Source organism: Sebastes umbrosus, chromosome 14, assembly GCF_015220745.1.
Source record: "Sebastes umbrosus isolate fSebUmb1 chromosome 14, fSebUmb1.pri, whole genome shotgun sequence".
NCBI lineage: Eukaryota > Metazoa > Chordata > Actinopteri > Perciformes > Sebastidae > Sebastes > Sebastes umbrosus.
In genome coordinates this window covers 968,378-986,868 of record NC_051282.1, presented here as the reverse complement: position 1 = coordinate 986,868, position 18,491 = coordinate 968,378, and the positions used below count along the sequence as shown (strand labels likewise).

The 18,491-nt window shown below is 42.3% G+C and overlaps 1 protein-coding gene across 3 annotated transcripts in view; it reads left to right on the top strand.

Annotated features, from left to right (window-relative positions):
* rab11fip4a (RAB11 family interacting protein 4 (class II) a) overlaps window positions 1-14,669 on the top strand; it is a 41,185-nt gene extending 26,516 nt beyond the window's left edge. For 2 of the 3 annotated variants that reach the window (XM_037791200.1, XM_037791202.1), the window contains 6 exons: window positions 410-550; window positions 4,045-4,126; window positions 6,926-7,063; window positions 8,401-8,547; window positions 10,566-10,709; window positions 10,796-14,669. In XM_037791200.1, coding sequence (XP_037647128.1) covers window positions 410-550; window positions 4,045-4,126; window positions 6,926-7,063; window positions 8,401-8,547; window positions 10,566-10,709; window positions 10,796-10,912 — 769 coding nt within the window. In that variant the 3' untranslated portion in view covers window positions 10,913-14,669. The remainder of the gene's footprint in view (window positions 1-409; window positions 551-4,044; window positions 4,127-6,925; window positions 7,064-8,400; window positions 8,548-10,565; window positions 10,710-10,795) is intronic. The other variant, XM_037791201.1, reaches the window with a different exon arrangement.
* The last annotated feature ends 3,822 nt before the right edge of the window (window positions 14,670-18,491 follow it).

Below are 18,491 nucleotides of genomic sequence, written 5' to 3'. Positions count from 1 at the left end.
GAGCCGTTTATATCTCCATAGGGAGCAGGTCCTCTTCATGGAGCCGGCCGCCGTGTCTCTACTGGCTCTCGAGAGGGACTTCTTCCAACACGCTAGGCACACGGGAGAAGTTTCAGTTGGTTGCAATCTGCAAAAAACTAGTCTTATTTTATCTTCCAAAAGTAACACATGATATTCATGTTTTCCCATGTGCAATATGTATGAAAAGCACACTATACCTAAACCGTGCAGAAACTAGGACCGTATGATGATCTGATCCACAGATGATAGTTTCACAGTATTACGTCTGATGGTTTACTCTGTGTGTCTACATAACCTCATCAGTTCCATCTGACCCGATCTGATGACAGCTTTATCACCACTATGTTAAACCACATGGAATGTTGTGGTTTCTCTCACCCACTGTCAGGGTGCATGAGCTGGAGGAGCAGGTGAAGGATGCAGAGACCAGGGCAGACCAGAGTCTGGAGGAGGAGACCAAGAGACACCGGGAGGTGTACAGCAAGATGGACAGGGACCGGAACCTCGAGATAGACCTGCTCTGTAACAGGTAACCACAAGTCACTTATTCCATAGAACCATCAGAACTATCAGAACCATCAGATGATTTCCAATCCTCGTTACTTTGACAGGGCCCAGCGACAAATTCCTTCCTTAGTCAATCTGTGGTGGATGGATGTGGCAATTTACACCACAGACTGCATATAAAGATGGACGACATGACAGCCCCCCAAAAGTGAAGCCAAAACATCTGGATGGCCCCCTGGTGGCAGGCTGCAGTATAGCTCATAAGCCCCGCCCCCTCCATGTTAGTGGATGGGACACGGGACAAACTAAAGAGTCAGAGGACACGTTATCTTTCCCAAAGATGGTTTCTGTCATTTTAGGTCGTTCTGATCACGCTGATGTTTGTTCAAGTTTTGCTTTTTCTGATCAGTTTGGTTTTAATGAGTTAGTTGATGCTATAAAAAGGAAGCGAGACGTCAAGATTGACAGCTGTGATTGACAGCTGCTCTGAGTGAAGTAGTCAGAATGTTACTAGAGAGGAGATGTCACTTTAACTTTAATAACTGTCACCAGTCTGTGTGATAGATAATAATAATAATAATAATAATAATAATAATAATATATATATATAGATAATAGAACATGTGTCAGTCTGATCATAAATGTATTTATAGAGATATTATGGTTAGTTGTTGTGTCTTTCTACCCAAACAGCTACCGTGGTGCTAACGTAGCAGCTAGGTGGCTCACGCTAACAAGCAGCGGCTGTGCTCGGCTCATGATTGGCTCGGGCGGGTGTGTGGGCGGGACCTCGAGACCGCGGCTCCGCGCCCCGACTCTCAGACTCTGGCTCCAAATGACGTCACAATCTCAAGATGGCAGCTCCGTATCTGGATATTTAGGCTTCACTTCTGTACAGAGGGAGGAAGTGGTGACGCGTTGTCCATCTTTATATACAGTCTATGACTGTATACGAAACCGCCTACTACATACTACAGACGAACGCAGTACGCAGTATACAGTACATACTGCACACTGCGTTCCTCAGTAGTATGCAGTATGAAACCGTTAAAGTGATGTATTTAGCAGTATGCTAGACGAGGCTTTAGCCTTTAAACCAGCTCTTAAAGCACTGGACAAAAAAACTAACTCATACCACTATTACAATATAATCTAACAATACAACTTTGAATTAGTTGTTTCTGTTCTGCTTGTTTACTTTATAAGATACTGCAGGTTTAAACTATTTATTCTAACAGCTCATAATGAAGTGAGACAAACAGGATCATCAACGAGGGGAGACGGGAAATATCAAATATTCACCCACAACAGTTACGTTACTCAAACTGCTTTTTCAGTTCCAGCAACTAAACAGAAGACTGATCTCCTCCAGATATTAGAGGAAATGTTAAAAAGGGTCATGTTGTCTCAGCAGGAATCTCTCTGCCCCGTCAGAGGCTGCTCTTTCTCTCTCCTCTTCCCTCTCCTCTTCCCTCGCCACTCTGCTGCTCTGTGGCCGGCTGGCGAGCGAGCTATGCCGGCGGGCGATTGTGGAGCTTTTCAACTCCAAAAAGGCAGATAATCACAGGTTCCTGTTAAAGGGACTGTTTGTAAGAATCAGAAATTGGTTGTAACAGCAACACCTGTGGCCGTTAAGTCAACGAAAGTCAGCGTCCTGTTGCTCGCGCTCGCCCGCGTGCACGGGCTACTTGAATGTGAGCGAGCATCCGTCGAAACAGTGAAGAGACACACGTCAGCTAAAAGCACAATATCACTCTATATTTCAGCTGCTTGGCAGTAATGTTAGCTGACCAGACGAAGGTCTCTCCATGAATCAATGCTGATCCTAGTGTTGGCTTTTCCTGCTTCAGCCTCCCGACCGCGGCCGGAGGGAACAGGGGAGACACCGGAGTTTTGATCGGAGACGATAACGTTTCTCTCTGCGGAGCCCCGTCACTTCACAAGACACGGGAAACACTGGTCTGGAGGAGCTGCAGCAGTTATTTCTACACAAACGTCCACTGTACATTCACTAGATATTCTCAGAGCTAAACTAACTCTTCTGCAGTGTGGAGTGTGCGCGCATGCACGTGAGGTGGAGCGAGCTGTGAGTGAAGGCAGGCAGAGGAGCAGAGTCCAGCAGAGACTCCGGTCCTGGAGACCAAAGCTACGGTCTCCTCCGCGTCCTCCGACCGCGGCCAACACTGTTTAACAGACGGGCTTCACTAGATACAACCAAGAGGTTTTGGTGCTTCACTGTAGTTTGTGTTGGAGTCTGAGTCTGAACAGCGTAGCTACATGCGAGCGCGCATGGGACACCGACCCGGATTGATTTATACCTGTAAGAAGTTACAAACAGTCCCTTTAATTTATAATGGACATCTGTGTTGTGATATTTAAACAAGCTATCCGTCAACAAGGAAATAAAAGCCTCTCGTCTACAGACCGGTCTCTAGAGAGCTCCAGTCAGCTCATAGCGGTCTGTGAGCGTGACTACCTGGCTGGCTGGCAGCGACCCCGGCAGGCGCTAGCTGTCACGGCATTTTGTGGAGCTTCTAAACTCCGACAACGGTGGAACAAATGTTCGATTCGCCATCTAACTTCGTAAAACTGCCGATATTAAAAATCGACACAGTCGATTTCTTGCCTCAAAAACTTTCAGAATTTAATTGAGTGATGAAATAGCTACGAAAAATGTAAAAAAACGAGCCGTTTCTGGCTGTTGTTGTAACCGTAGCCTGTAGTGGTCCAGCGCTTTGCATTGCGGGATACAGTAGATAAGGTAGACTGGTTCCATGCATATTGGAGATTTTTTCCAAATCAGTACGACATCCTGGTATTTTTGGCATACTGTAGATTTTGCTTTTATTCGCATACTGAATACTACATACTACATTTTGGCCAAATCAGTACGTACTTCTAGTATAGTATGCGGTTTATGTTACAGCCTATGATTTACATAACCAGTGTTTTGCTCAAACGTTATAGCTAAATGGTTTGCTGAGTTGATGGTGTGAAAAAGAGAGTAGTTCGTCTAGTAAAGTTGTTGCTATGTTACTGTTAATGCATCTTTTATTATATATTTGGATGGGAGCATTAAAGGGGAACTACGCCCATTTTCATAATTCATACATGTTATTCCTATGGTCTGAAACAGTCCAATAATATTAGTAAAGATGAACAACTCTCTCCCAAATCCAAAAACTAGAGCGCTAAAATCATCAAGTATAAAGTGCGGGGCTGCTCCATAGACAATGAACAGGAAGAGATGTTCTAGATGACTCTGAGAGCAGCCAGGAGAACGTTCTGAGTATCTGGGGACATGTTCTGTTTCACTACTGACGACACTACAATAGAATAAAGCTCCTCTGGGTATAAAACAGAAAACAACCATTCTTAGTGTCTCCCATTCATTGTCTATGGAGCAGCTCCCTATGACATCATCAGTTAGAGACGTACTGCTCTGGTTTCTGGGTCTGAGAGAGAGCAGCTCATGTTCACTCAAATTGATTGAACTTTGCAAACCTGCATACACAGGGTACAGCTGTTAGAAGAAGAGAATGGAGAGATGAAGTTAAACGTATGCAGACTCAAGTCACAGACTGAGAAACTGGACCAGGTGAGTGGGATTTACTAAAAGCATGATTCCGTTTATTACAACTTGAGTCTTTTTTTTTGTAGTTTTGGCCATTATTATTATTATTGTTATTATTATTATTATTATTATAATGACTACACTGAGTGGTAATAACATTGAAGAGAATGTGCCACCATTGCTAAAAATCAGCAGTTAGACCGGGTGTCAGCAACCTGCGGCTCCGGAGCCACATGTGTCTCTTAAGCCCCTCTCCTGTGGATTTTTAAAATTGGAAATGAATAACTGTTCTTTGTTTACATTTTCATTTATCATTGTTGTAGGTCTGTGGCACAACAGTATGACGGAGTATAAGGGCCCCATTGACAGGAAAAAAAATACATCTGAGATTTCGAGAATAAAGTCACAAGTTTATGAGAAATTTTTTTTTCATTTTATTTCATTTTTTTTTTTCCTTGTAAAGTTAAGACTTTATTCTCGTAATATTACGACTTTATTCTCGTAATATTACGACTTTATTCTGTAAATCTCAGATGTTTTATCCCTCAATGTGGCCCTAATACTCCGTAGTACAGTGGTTCTCAAACTGTGGTACGCAGAGGAATCTCTGAAATATTTTTAAAAAATTAATACGAAATAGGGCTGACCCATAACTCGTATTTCCATCGTCATCGTGATATGAACATGCGCAATGAACACATCGCAAAAGGCTGTCTGGAACGCGATGAATCCGAAAAATCATTATATTTAGGGATGGTTAACGCTGCATCTTCTCCTCTGCTGCGCTGTCGGAGCTCTCCGCTCACATCAACACACAGTCAGTCAGCCTGTGAACAGCTGATCAGAGTGACAGCTACAAATACTCGTTACTGTAAGTTCAATAAAACTTTGCAAGTGTAAAGCCAAGACACATTGTCATTACACCTGTTCAACAAGCATAAACATGATGAAACGGTTGAACATGGAGGAAAGCAATGTTTCAATCTGCTCTGTCTGTAATCTCTCATCCTCCGCCGCTTTAGACTGGCACGGTGAACTCGGCGGCTAACAGCTAACTGTAAACACGTGTAAGTTATATAAACTGGGAAAAAAACGTTCAGAAACTTGTGTTTGGTTGATTATTTCTCTGTTGTTACAATGCTAATGGTCATTGTATTTTACATGGTTAGAAAGCCTGTTTATTTACCCTCACAATGATGTCCAACCTGTAAGGATCATGCATTTGTGGGATGAGCAGCACAGCTGATTATGTGGGTAGCGCCCAAGAAAAATGTTAAAAAATGCTCCGCCAATGGTAAACAATGTATTCTCCTGTTGGTATTGAGTCTTGTTTTGAGTTGTTTGGTGGATTGGATGATTGAACTTTCTATCAGTAACAAGTGCCTGATGTGCATGGGGTCTGCTGGGTACTGCGCCCTGCTAAAGTGATCATTTGGTGTATGTTCCAAGCATCGGCATGCCACATTTATCAAATCTGGATAAGGCCCGTGCGATAGGGTGGGTTGAAGCTGGTGTTCCGCAAAACCAAGTTGCAGCATTATTTGGAGTCAACCCTGGTACCATCTTCAAACTGAAGGCCAAGCTCCATGAAACCGGTGATGTTAAAGACAGACCGCGAAGTGGAGGTCCCAGGAAGACAACACCCCAGGAAGACCGGTTCATCACCCTTACAGCACTGAGGAACCGTAGGCTGTCTTCTAGAGATTTGCAGGCAAGGTTTGCAGTACGTTATGGCATACAGATCTCTGATCAGACGGTCAGGAACAGAATGCACACAGCCAATCTCAGAGCTCATAAGGCTACCAGGAAGCCTGCAATGACTGCCCTTCACCGTCAGGCCCGTTAGCGCTGGTGTTGACAACACAGACAATGGAACCTGAACATGTGGGGGAATATCATGTTCAGTGATGAGTCCAGGTTCTGTCTGCCAAAGTTGGATGGCAGGGTGAAAGTATGGAGACGACGTGGAGAACGCTATGCTGATTGTTGCACCGATGGAGTAACAGCTTTTGGTGGGGGCAGTGTCATGGTGTGGGCCGGCATCTCCCTCACTGGCAAAACAAGGCCCCTTTGACAAAAGCCAACAATAAGTAATATTCTTATTAGGAATAAATTTGCCTCCTGTGTGAACTGTGCATTGCTGAATAGGGTAGGCCTACGCTACTGCATTTAACATCGGTCATAATGGTGGTACTTGGAGAGACAAATATTTTCTGAGGTGGTACTTGGTGAAAAAAGTTTGAGAACCTCTGCCGTAGTACATTTGCTCTTTGACCCTCACTGCATTAGACTTATATACTATATACTTCGACTATAAACTGTGTTACCTTCATCACAATGATCAAATGTTTTGTGGCTTCAGACAGATTTAAAAAAAAAAAAAAATTGCCTAAGATGGCTCTTTTGATAGAAAAGGTTGCCGACCCCTGGGTTAGACAATCAGACGGGTCTGAAACAAAACCACGAGGTTAGTCTAAGTTATTCAGAAGAGAAAACAGTGGAAGGAATCTTTTAGGTTGTAGCGGCTCAGTTTTAAAGCTAAAGTAAAGATACTGATATCATATGAAACTATAAAACCTGATGAATCCATTGGTACCAACCATGTCTTATCAAATCCTTGACAAATCTCCCTATGGACAATCATCCGATTAAATATTTGAATCAATTGAAAGCCTAATAACTAATAGAAATATTGGCCAAAGCTACAAAAGTAAGGCTCAACTTGTAATACAGCAGAATTATGATTATATTAATTAAAAATCCTTAAGTGAGAGCAGAGGACATGGTGAGTTTGCTTCTTCTTCTTCTCTCTTTGGTCTGCAGGAGAAGCAGAGGATGACAGACAAGCTGGAGGACACCGGTCTGAGGCTGAAAGACGAGATGGACCTCTACAGGAAGATAATGGACAAGCTCTGGCAAAACCGCCATGAGTTTCAGAAGGAGAAAGAGGCCATGCAGGAGGTGAGGCCCTCTAGGTAACAGAAAGGTCACATGGAAGATGTTAAAGCTGGAGTGCAGGACGGTTCAAGCCCTTTCAGAACCAGTTAACACAATGCTGATTAACCCTCTCTGCGCCAGGGAAAGCTCTGTGTATTTCACAGTAGTCGCGTCTGTGAAGACTTTCCCACACTGGGGCACGTATGCCTGCAGGTGAGCTCGCCGCATCTGCCCGCCCCCAGGAGCGCTCTCTTCAAGTCTTCCCATGCAGTGTTTAATTCATTCCACTGAACGCAGAGTTTCTTTTTTTATCTGGAACATCCACTCTAGGAGCTGTTCTTGGACGCCTCTTATTTTGCGTTCAAAGCAAATTTTCTCCTTGCACGAGTTGTTGGACCGCCGGGATCATTTGAGTTCATTCTAGACGCTCCGGAGAGGAGGAGGAGCTTGTCTCCATAGATACCAACAACATTTCCTCCATCAACCATGGAAGAAATAACCACTGTTGCTGCTTTGTACATGTTAGTGAAGTCCCAGATGTCAGAAAACCAAACGCCATCATGTCTGGGTTCATAACATCAGCCAGCGGCGAGCTGCATTCAAATACAGTGACATCACACTGACTGTATCTATCAGCCACACGTCACTACTGCGGTATGAACCCAAAATAAACAGATTGTGCTGTGATTTAATATCAATAAACAGATCAAAATGATGCTGAAATAACTATATAATGATGCTGATTAGTAAAAAAAGTCTGAATTCATGCTTTGTCAGGTCTGTTACCATGACGACAAGCAGAAAACTTTTAAAATGCTTGTTTTCTGAATGGAGTCTGGATGGATCAGTGCCAGGCTATGCAGCTGCTCCATCACCACTCAACATGACGTCATCTAGAGACGTTGTTGTTTCTACCACAGACAGTCTGTGGTTTCTGGTCTCTGTACACATATGATGTACTATTGGAGCTCTTGGGGCCGGCAAACGGCCACAACACAGCAGGACAATCTCAACGCTGAGAGGCTTTCACCACACAACGTCATGCAAATTTCTCGCTGTAGTATAAAAATTTAAATTCAAATAGGTGAATGATGAGAATTTTGCGTGTTCATGTTGCGTCAATCGCGCCATTAGCGTCGCCCGGCGCAAATTCCCGTTTATTCACCTCTTTGTATTGACTTCATGCCGTGCAAAAAGTTTGCTTGGCGCTTGGTGTGAATGCACCATTAGGGTTAACTGCCACAGGTCCACTATACTCCCAGCTGCTGATATGGTGTTCATTCTCACTGCCGGAGGAGGGAGACTACAGGTCCACCCTGCAGGTTGAAAGAGTTCCATCTGATGGTGTCTTTTCTCTGCAGCTCATCGATGATCTGCGCCGGGAGCTGGAGTATCTGCAGCTGTTTAAGCTGGAGATGGAGCATCCAGGACAGGGCAAGGGTCTGTCTGAGTTCAACGCCAGGACCAGAGAGCTCGAAATGGAACATGAAGTCAAGAGACTGAAACAGGTTTACACACACGCACATGCACACGCACACACACACACACACACACACACACCCTGGTTCTTCTATCCTTATGGGACTCTCAATTCATTCCCAGGTGATTTAGTTCACCCACAGAGTGCATGACAAACAGGGACCATATAGACTGGAGATTGAACCTGTTAGAGCCTAATCAGTATATTTCAGGATATCATTGGTCAGTATCGGCTCATCATAGATACATGAGTATTATGTTATCTATGTGTACTTTCACTACAGAAATACCAGAGATATGTCTGAGGTCATTTAACAACTGTTTTGCCATCATATAGAGGAGCTGTTGCTCTGTCATCCACTTAGCTGTGGTTTAAGATTTCCATACAGGTGTACCCCCGTGTTGTCTGGGTCATATCATCACAGTTTAACCCCTTGTCATACCGCCGTCTTTTTAGAGGGGTAGGGGTGGAGGACAGGGGGTCTTTAGGGGGAGATAGCAGATCAACAGTAGATGTCACATAGAAGTGGTGTACATCATCTGAAAGCTGGAAACCTGAAGATTAATTTGAGATGCAGCTCAGCACTGTGTGTCAAGTTGTTCTAGTTATTAATCAGAAATAAACATTAATTAATAAATTAATTAAAATAAACTGAAAGTGTATAAGGGTTTAGAACATTATGATAGAAGTATATGATGACCATCCCCATGCTCTATTATGTCTCATAAGTTGTTGCAGCAATTTTTGGGTTGATACCATTTGTTCCACAGATTTGGTGCTAAATTTAACCATTTTTTACCACTGGAGAATTGATCAAAATGATCAATAATCCCTCCAAAATACCACATTAAGACACCAAGACCTTGAGGAACACCATAGAAAAAAAACCTTATTGTCAATGTAGCTAGGAAAGTCATCCATCCTCTGAATGCTCTACGTCTCTAGTCTGATCCATCCCTCCTCTGAATGCTCTAGGTCTCTAGTTTGATCCATCCATCCTCTGAATGCTCTAGGTCTCTAGTTTGATCCATCCATCCTCTGAATGCTCTAGGTCTCTGGTTTGATCCATCCATCCTCTGAATGCTCTGGGTCTCTAGTTTGATCCATCCATCCTCTGAATGCTCTAGGTCTCTAGTCTGATCCATCCATCCTCTGAATGCTCTAGGTCTCTAGTCTGATCCATCCATCCTCTGAATGCTCTAGGTCTCTAGTTTGATCCATCCATCCTCTGAATGCTCTAGGTCTCTAGTTTGTGGTTGTAAAGTTTCATGAGGCTGTGATTATCCTAGAGGTCATCACAGGTCATTTTATACAGGGAGGTCAATGAAATGTCTCCTATGGGGAATAACATCATCACACATGAATACAGTTGGGCTCATTGGATCCACCAGAGCCTCAGCTTTACAGTGAGACCCAATTTATGGAATTCAACACTGTTTAGGGATCCCAGTATTCAGAAATATTCAGATACACCATTTTAGAATAGGAGACAACAACACATTTAAACGGCATGTGATTATCATAAAGTGGGCATGTCTGTAAAGGGGAGACTCGTTGGTACCCATAGAACCCATTTACATTCACATATCTGGAGGTCAGAGGTCAAGGGACCCCTTTGAAAATGGACATGACAGTTTTTCCTCAACAAGATTTAGCCCAACTTCATAGTGTTATTTAGCGTTTTTCCCGACATGCTAGCATGACATGGTTGGTACCAACAGCTTGAGAACTACCTTTACAAATGTACACCATATGTTTCTCTCCAGCCAATCAGAGCAGACTGGGCTTTTTCAGGAGGGAGTCTTAAAGAGACAGGAGCTAAAACAGAGCGTTTCAGACAGAGGGTGAATACAGGGCTATTCAGACAGACAGGAGGAGAATAATAATGTGTTTTTGAACATTAAAGCATGTAAACATGTTCGAGTAGAAACCCAAAACACAAGTATGAACCTGGAAATGAGCAGCATGTCCTCTTTAAAAGCTTTTGTTTAGGAGTACTATTGAGTTTCCCCTCTGACAGGAAGTGCTCTCTTCCTGCTTCCTCAGGAGAACCATAAGCTGCGGGATCAGAACGACGACCTGAACGCTCAGATTCTCAGTCTGAGTTTGTACGAGGCTAAGAACCTGTTCGCCTGTCACACCAAGGCCCAGTGCCTGGCAGCGGAGATCGACAACGCATCCCGGGATGAGGTCAGCGTGCTGCTGGTGGACAGCTGTGATGCTGCTGTGTGTTCTGACCGCTCTTCTAATGCATCTCATCTCTGTCTCTCTCTCAGCTGGTCGATGCTCTGAAGGAGCAGGAGGAGATCAACCTGCGTTTACGGCAGTACATGGACAAAATCATTCTGGCCATCCTCGACCATAACCCCTCCATCCTGGAGATCAAGAGTTAGACACCTCACACATGCACGCACGCACACACACACACACACACACGCACGCACGCACGCACGCACGCACGCACGCACACACACACACACACACACACACATACACCGTTGTATTTCTGTAGTTGTGGGGACCTTCCATTACCTGGCTATTAGCTCGTACCTTGAAGTTCTAATCCTTCTGGTTTTAGTCCTGGTTGATTGGTTCCTGGTGGGTAACCGCAGCAACCAGCAGCGGCTGTATTCGTTCACAGTGCAGACAAACATACTCATGTTGTTCTGGACAAGAAGTCAGTCACTAACCGTTTCATGAGCAGCTGCCATCACAGTTCATGCTGCATACGCCTTGTAAGATTTCTATGTCTTGTTTTGTAGACCAATTTCTCAATTTCTGATGGATGATCAGGTTTAGTGGTAAGCTGCGTTTTCTGACTTCTTCACAGTAAATGTGAACCAGCAGCAGGAGGAAACGTCGATTAGCATCACTATCAGCAGTAACACTGGATTACATGCTGCATTGCTTCCTGTCCATCCCTTCTGCGTGTGAAGGCAATCTGAGTCCAGCGAGGGAACGGCGGACTCCGCCACTAACAGTAAGAACTGCTAGATAGAGAGATAATTACCGAATGTGAGTACATTAAATGGCTATTGCTGAAAAAATGCTGACCGTGAATAATATCAAAAACGTTTTTTCCTTCCTGATACCGACAGCTGAACTTGCAGTATCAGCCAATACGAGTCCCGATCCGATACCAGCGGGATAAAAAAAAAAATAGTTATTATCCATCCATCCATCCATCATCTGTAACTTCTTATCCTGTTCAGGGTGGCGGGGGGGCTGGAGCCGATCCCAGCTGACATTAGGTGAAGGCGGGATACACCCTGGACAGGCCATAGTTATCATTATTATTATTATTATTATTATTATTATTAATATTATTATTATTATTATTATTTAAAAGCTGTGACCAACTACCTACAGTCAGTTCTTCTTCTCTGCTCTAAAACAGTAGTAGCCAGTGGCAGCCATGACTCCAGGCCGACAGCACAGTGAAGACTACCGTTCTGGAGCAGAGAAGAAGAATTGATTTCTGTTTAAACATGTTGATTTTTTTCTGGATTAATAAATTATGCTGTCGGATCGGTGCATAGACTGGCAAACTCGCCGATACCCGATCCAGAATTTTGGGCAGTATCGGATGCTTTCCGGTACTGGTATCGGTGTCACTATCGGAACGACTCGGTCAAAAACAGAAAATCTGAAGGATTCTAACTTTAAACTGGAGCCTAACTTCTGAATGTCCTAAATGTTCTCACTCTTACTGACAGATGTAGTTCCACGGGTTCACACACACTCTGTATATCTGCACCACCACAGCAGAGCAGACCATCTTCATATCCACTAGAACCAAACGCTTATTTATCTGTCAATCACTGTAGAGCTGCTGTGCCATGTGTAATCTGTCCGCCAGCGTTTTATAATTAGATATTTGAAACTACTGAAATATGGCAAATGGGAAATATTTGGGAAAACACAAAAAAAAACATATGTTGGTGTTGACTTTATTCCTGATTGTTATGTGTGATAACTGGGCTGAGGGTGTGGGACATAAAACAGGTAGTGATTTAAAGGACCATATCAGTGTTTTACATATTTTCTACAAACCATTTGCCAAATCAGTCCATAATGTTCAGACTTTAGATGTGTTTTCTTCCAGGCAGCCTTCATGTCAGAATGTATGAAGAAACGTGAAATTAGAGTTCAGTTTTATAATCATCATCAACCATGATATTGAGTGGCAACGCCGAGCAGAACCAATCTGCCATTATAAATGCTAGTTGACTTTCATAATGTATGGGAATGAATGGGAGTGAATGGAAACCAGTGGAAGCATCAGAGGAGGAACGGAATAGTTCAACATTTGGGGAATTACGCTGAATTGCATTCTTGATTCACATATTACATTTACATCAGTCTGTGTGTTCAGTACAAAGCTGGAGTCAGGACGTGGTTAGCTTAGCTTAGTTTAGCTTAGCTTAGCTTAGCATAAAGACTGAAAGCAGGGGAAACAGCTAGCCTGGCTCTGTCGGTAGTTCAGAACTCCACCTCTAAGGACTAATAGTTAACAGGTTGTATGTAGTTTGTTTCATCAAGTTGTAGTTTTAGAGGGAATTATGTTTTGGATGAATAGATGTTGAACTATTTCTTTAAAAAAAATCTGAAATAAAAGATGTTTAAAATGGTCAAAATGTAGTGCAAAGTATTTCTGTATAAACGGCTACAACGTGCAGAAACACTGACCTGGGCCTTTAAAGTGACACAGCTTGGAACCCTTTAATTTGAATGTCTCCATGATTCATACATTGTGCTGTACACTACATAAAATCAATGTTTGATAGTTTTCAGTAACATTGATCCTTTGAGGGACAATTCAGTGCTGTTTTTATGAAGACTTCTCATGATAAAGGTATTAAAAGGTGCTAAGAGCCAATATAATGTGCCAAATTTGAACATTTCACTGTTTTCATGGACAGAAATAGTTGAAGGGGCATCATACCCGTCATACAGAAAACATCTGTCATACAGAAAACATCTGTCATACAGAAACGCCAACAACTCGAGTCGAAGAGCTGCAAACATTGATGACTGCACAAGTTGAGCAGCGCTGGTTCATTGTGATTTGGTCATTCACAAATCCTCTAAAGGCCCAGACACACCAAGCCGACATCAGAGAACTAACAGCCGGAGCAAACATTCTCATTTTACAGCTAAACAGTCCACTACAAGATGTTTCTGACAACATGTGAGGAGAGAAATAGGCATTACAGTAACAGAATATTGATTCATATCTGATCAGCGCTGCCTAGTTTGACAGTATGATTGGAGTTGATGAGCAGTGATTGACAGCTGCTGTAGAGACTGCTCGGCTCTGATTGGTTGTCGTTCTTCATTTGGAGCACTAGACGGAGGCAGAGGAACCTTCTCAGATGATCTGTCAGGATATAGGGACAGTTTGAGCAAATATGACGAGAGTTAATTGACAGTTGTTCATGTACTGTTCCTTAGCCTATTACAACCACCGTAATTACTGATGTATTAATGATTAGTTCACAATAGTTTTTAGAAATACTGTATCAATGCTGTATCATTTGCAGTGTTCTATAGACTTAACTATAAGCAGCCGTACTGAGCTGCTGTAGTGAGCACTATATATCAGTCACTATATTAACTTTTTCTCCATTGCACAAAATGTTCACCAACTGATTTTTTAAAAGTTTATTTGCTTGTTTCTTTCACAGGTTTTGTGCATTTGCATACGAGGTATGAAAATCGATTATCACTCAGCTATAAATGTGTCCATTGTTGCCATGGTGACTGAGCTTTTTTTATATTGACATTTTTACTTTAAGACACAGTATTTGTGATTTCATACATTGTAAATGTTGTACAGAATCTAGTTACTATTTATGTGCATATCATTTCGCTTATTTAAAAGTCTCTTAGAGAGTTTTGACACAAAATAACAAAATATGTGTTGTAGATTATAATATGAAGTCAGTAATATATAACACACTTCAAAGTGTCATAGCCAAAGTATTTAACTGGAATAATATTAAACATGATGAAAACATATTATTGTCTGTCACATCTCACATGTGTTCACTTTGATTTCTTTTACTTGTGTATCACACATGGAGGAGTTCTGGGTGACCATGTTCTACAAACTAGATGTGTAAATAAAATCCACTGGCTTTGGCATGACAACGTGGTTTGTTGTTCCTTCACTGTCCAACGTGACCGTAGATGATGGCTGCCTGCTGCTGCTTTTCCACTTTATTAGCAACGCTGTCTCCACCAACATGACGTTCCCATACAACTAAGCTCCGTCCTTAATTATGTTTCTATGGAAACATATTTTCTCCTGGATTACGGTCGCAGTTTTAAGTAAGGGATGATGTACAGCGAGGTGGTCATTGTTGTGAAAGAATCCCCAACAGGGCGATGCTGCACTTTGCGTCGGGGTCTCTCATTGCCCTGAAGGGGATTCTTTCACAACAATGACCCACTAGCTGTACAGTATCCTGCTTATTACACAGCTACTAACTGAAGAAATCAATATTTAGACACGAAAACGGTCCTCCAGAGTCTGACATCAGAGCTGCGCCCATAGCAACGGTCTGTTATACGTAGCAATGGCCTGTTATATGCAGCAACGGTCTGTTATACATAGCGACGGTCTGCTATACGTAGCAATGGCCTGTTATACGTAGCAACGGTCTGTTATACATAGCAACGGTCTGCTATACGTAGCAACGGTCTGTTATACATAGCAACGGTCTGCTGTACGTAGCAATGGCCTGTTATACGTAGCAACGGTCTGTTATACATAGCAACGGTCTGCTATACGTAGCAACGGTCTGTTATACATAGCAACGGTCTGCTGTACGTAGCAACGGTCTGTTATACGTAGCAACAGTCTGTTATACGTAGCAACGGTCTGTTATACATACCAACGGTCTGTTATACATAGCAACGGTTTGCTGTACGTAGCAACGGTCTGCTATTCGTAACAGCGGTCTGTTATACATAGCAATGGCCTGTTATACGTAGCAACGGTCTGTTATACATAGCAACGGTCTGTTATAGATAGCAACGGTCTGTTATAGATAGATAACAGACCGAATATAGATTCTGCAGCCAGTGGCGATCCCATATCTCCACAATCTGGGACCTAACTTCCTCCTCCAAGATGACAACGCTCACCCCCACAGAGCCAGGGTTATCACAGACTACCTCCACAATGTGGGAGTAGAGAGAATGGAACGGCCTGCCAAGAGTCCACACCTCAACCCAATTCAACACTTGTGGGATCAGCTTGGGCGTGCTGTACATGTTAGAGTGACCAACACAACCACGCTGGCTGACCTGCAACGAATCCTGGTTGAGGAATGGAACGCCATCCCACAGCAACGTGTGACCAGGTTGGTGACCAGCATGAGGAGGAGGTGCCAGGCTGTTGTGGCTGCGTATGGATCTTCCACCGCTACTGAGGCTCCTGACGGTGTATTAAATGAATAAAGTGTAAAATAGCCAATATGTCTTGTTTGTTCCTTGTTACTGATAGAGAGTTCAATCATCCAATCCACCAAACAACTCAAAACAAGAGTCAATACCAACAGGAGAATACACTGTTTACCATTGACAGAGCATTTTGGCAACTCTTTCTTGGGCGCTACCCACATAATCAGCTGTGCTGCTCATCCCACAAATGCATGATCCTTACAAGTTGAACATCACTGTGAAGGTAAATAAACATTCCAACCATGTAAAATACAATGACAATTAGCATTGCAACAACAGAGAAATAATCAACCAAACACAAATTTCCAAACTTTTTTTTCCAAGTCTATATTGTGAAATGTCACAGACCCAGAAGTGGTCGATCATTTGATTTTAATTGATAGGGACGATGCAATTTAACAACAACAACAGTTCCAGTACAGGGCTTGAAACTGATGTGCTGAACAGAGAGTTTATAGCTAATTTTCAACTGGTGTCCCTAGTTGGGCTTTTACATGTTCATAATAATTAAAATATACAACTATCTATATGACAAAACCACAATACACTGCAAATATGAAAATACAATAAAATACACATCATACATTGACTACCACAATACAGTAATACACCTACACCAGTACACCTTGGTAATTTACAGTAAAATGAGCTAAAAATGGATACAGCTTTGGTCTGCTTTTAGCCAGCATTAACCTTTGTTGTGAAGGCCTTAATATCTGGAATTAATCTGATTTCAGTTGGTAATGTGTTCCAGAGCTGACGGCCGTTTATGGAGGAAGCTGATTGACCAAATGTAGTTCTACGATGTGATATTTTACAGCTGCTCCTAGTTCCTCTATTACTGTCTTTTCTTTGGATATATCTGGACAGAGGCTCTGGGGCCAGACTATTAACACATTTAAAGACTAATCTGAGAAAACAAAAATGAGTAAAGCTCTCAAAGCTAAGTAGATTGTGTTGTTTTAGTATGTGACAGTGATGCCAGCATTATTTTCAGTGCCTGATTGTATTAGGATGTGAGATGTGTGATTGTAGATGGTGATGCTTGAGCCCACGCTGTCCTTACAATATGAAAAATTAAAGAAAATCATAGAGTGCATAAATAACTGGGCAGCCTGAGTGGGTATGTAATGTCTGATTAATTTAAAACAATTAAGGTTGATCTTAACCGTTTTTGAAGTTGTCCTCATATGTTTATCAAATCTGAGCTGCAGATCCAAAACCACTCCTAAAAAACAGAATTCACTGACTATTTCCTCATTCTGTATCTGGATTTTACATTTTTAGGTGAGCCCTGTTTTCTAATAGAGAAACATATAGAAACTGTCCTTTTTAAATTGAATACAAGATGATTACGTTGCAGCCATTGATGGACATCATCCAGGTATGCAGTTAGGATCTCTACTGCCTTGCTCGGTGACTTAGCTGGTACATATAGAACCGCGTCATCTGCTACTGACTAACAGGCTTTTTCTTTGTGTGGCCTCTCTGGTGTCAGTCTTATGCTATTTCAGTCACTGCTCCACATGTAGTGACCATAGTCAATTTTGACCCATTAGCAGTTAGGCCCCATATACATTTTTCATTTCAAGTTTTTCGTATGCAGATAAAATCCAGATGAGATTTAAGACACTTTGGTTGTTGATGCGTCCCCGTTGGCCTAATCAGCTACATGTAAATCAGGGTAGTGGTAGTGATAATGCACCTGAAGCTGCGGTGACTTCCACAAACACCAGAAGAACTAAACAATTCAATCCGCCCAAGTGTAGATGGGGTACAGCTAACAGCTGCAGTAAGAATGGGTGGGGGGTGGGAGTATGCTCAAAAAGAACTACGACGTGTCATCCCACAATGTGCAGAAGTGTAACCGTCCCAGTGGAGTTAACTGTTCTAACTCTCTGTCCATGAAGGCATTCTTAGTATTGTAACTGTGTGTACACACGAAAAGTGACAAAAGTAGTCGTGATATGAAGAGCGTCAGCGAGAGTGAAGTTCTAACTCGACTACCTTCACACGTCAGCACACCTGGCCGATCACTGTGTGAAGAGGGCATGCTGTCGGATTGGAAGTTTCAGAAAGTTACAAAGATTGTTGGACTCAACTCCCCCTAATACCAGGGTCCAGGGGTGTGGAGGATGAAAAAATCAATCAATCAATCAATCAATTAATAAATGACTCAATTAAATTATTAGAAATAAATGGAGCCATCAGTTAATTGTTAAAATGTTACATAAATGGATATTTCTATTTCAATTTGCTTCTTCATTTATTTTTGTATGAATTCCCTTATTTATTTACTCTTCTGTTTAATTTTCCCTTTCGTTTATTTTTTCAATTTGTTCTTATTAATTTCTTAATTGATTTATACATTTCCAATTCTGATGCTGTTCGACTATCTGACAAGTTGAAGTATACTAACCTCTCATGCTTTTTCTATGTTCATTTAGGTCTGCCCTACAACTGTTGTCAGTTTTCTCCACTGAATGATGTGTATACTGTATG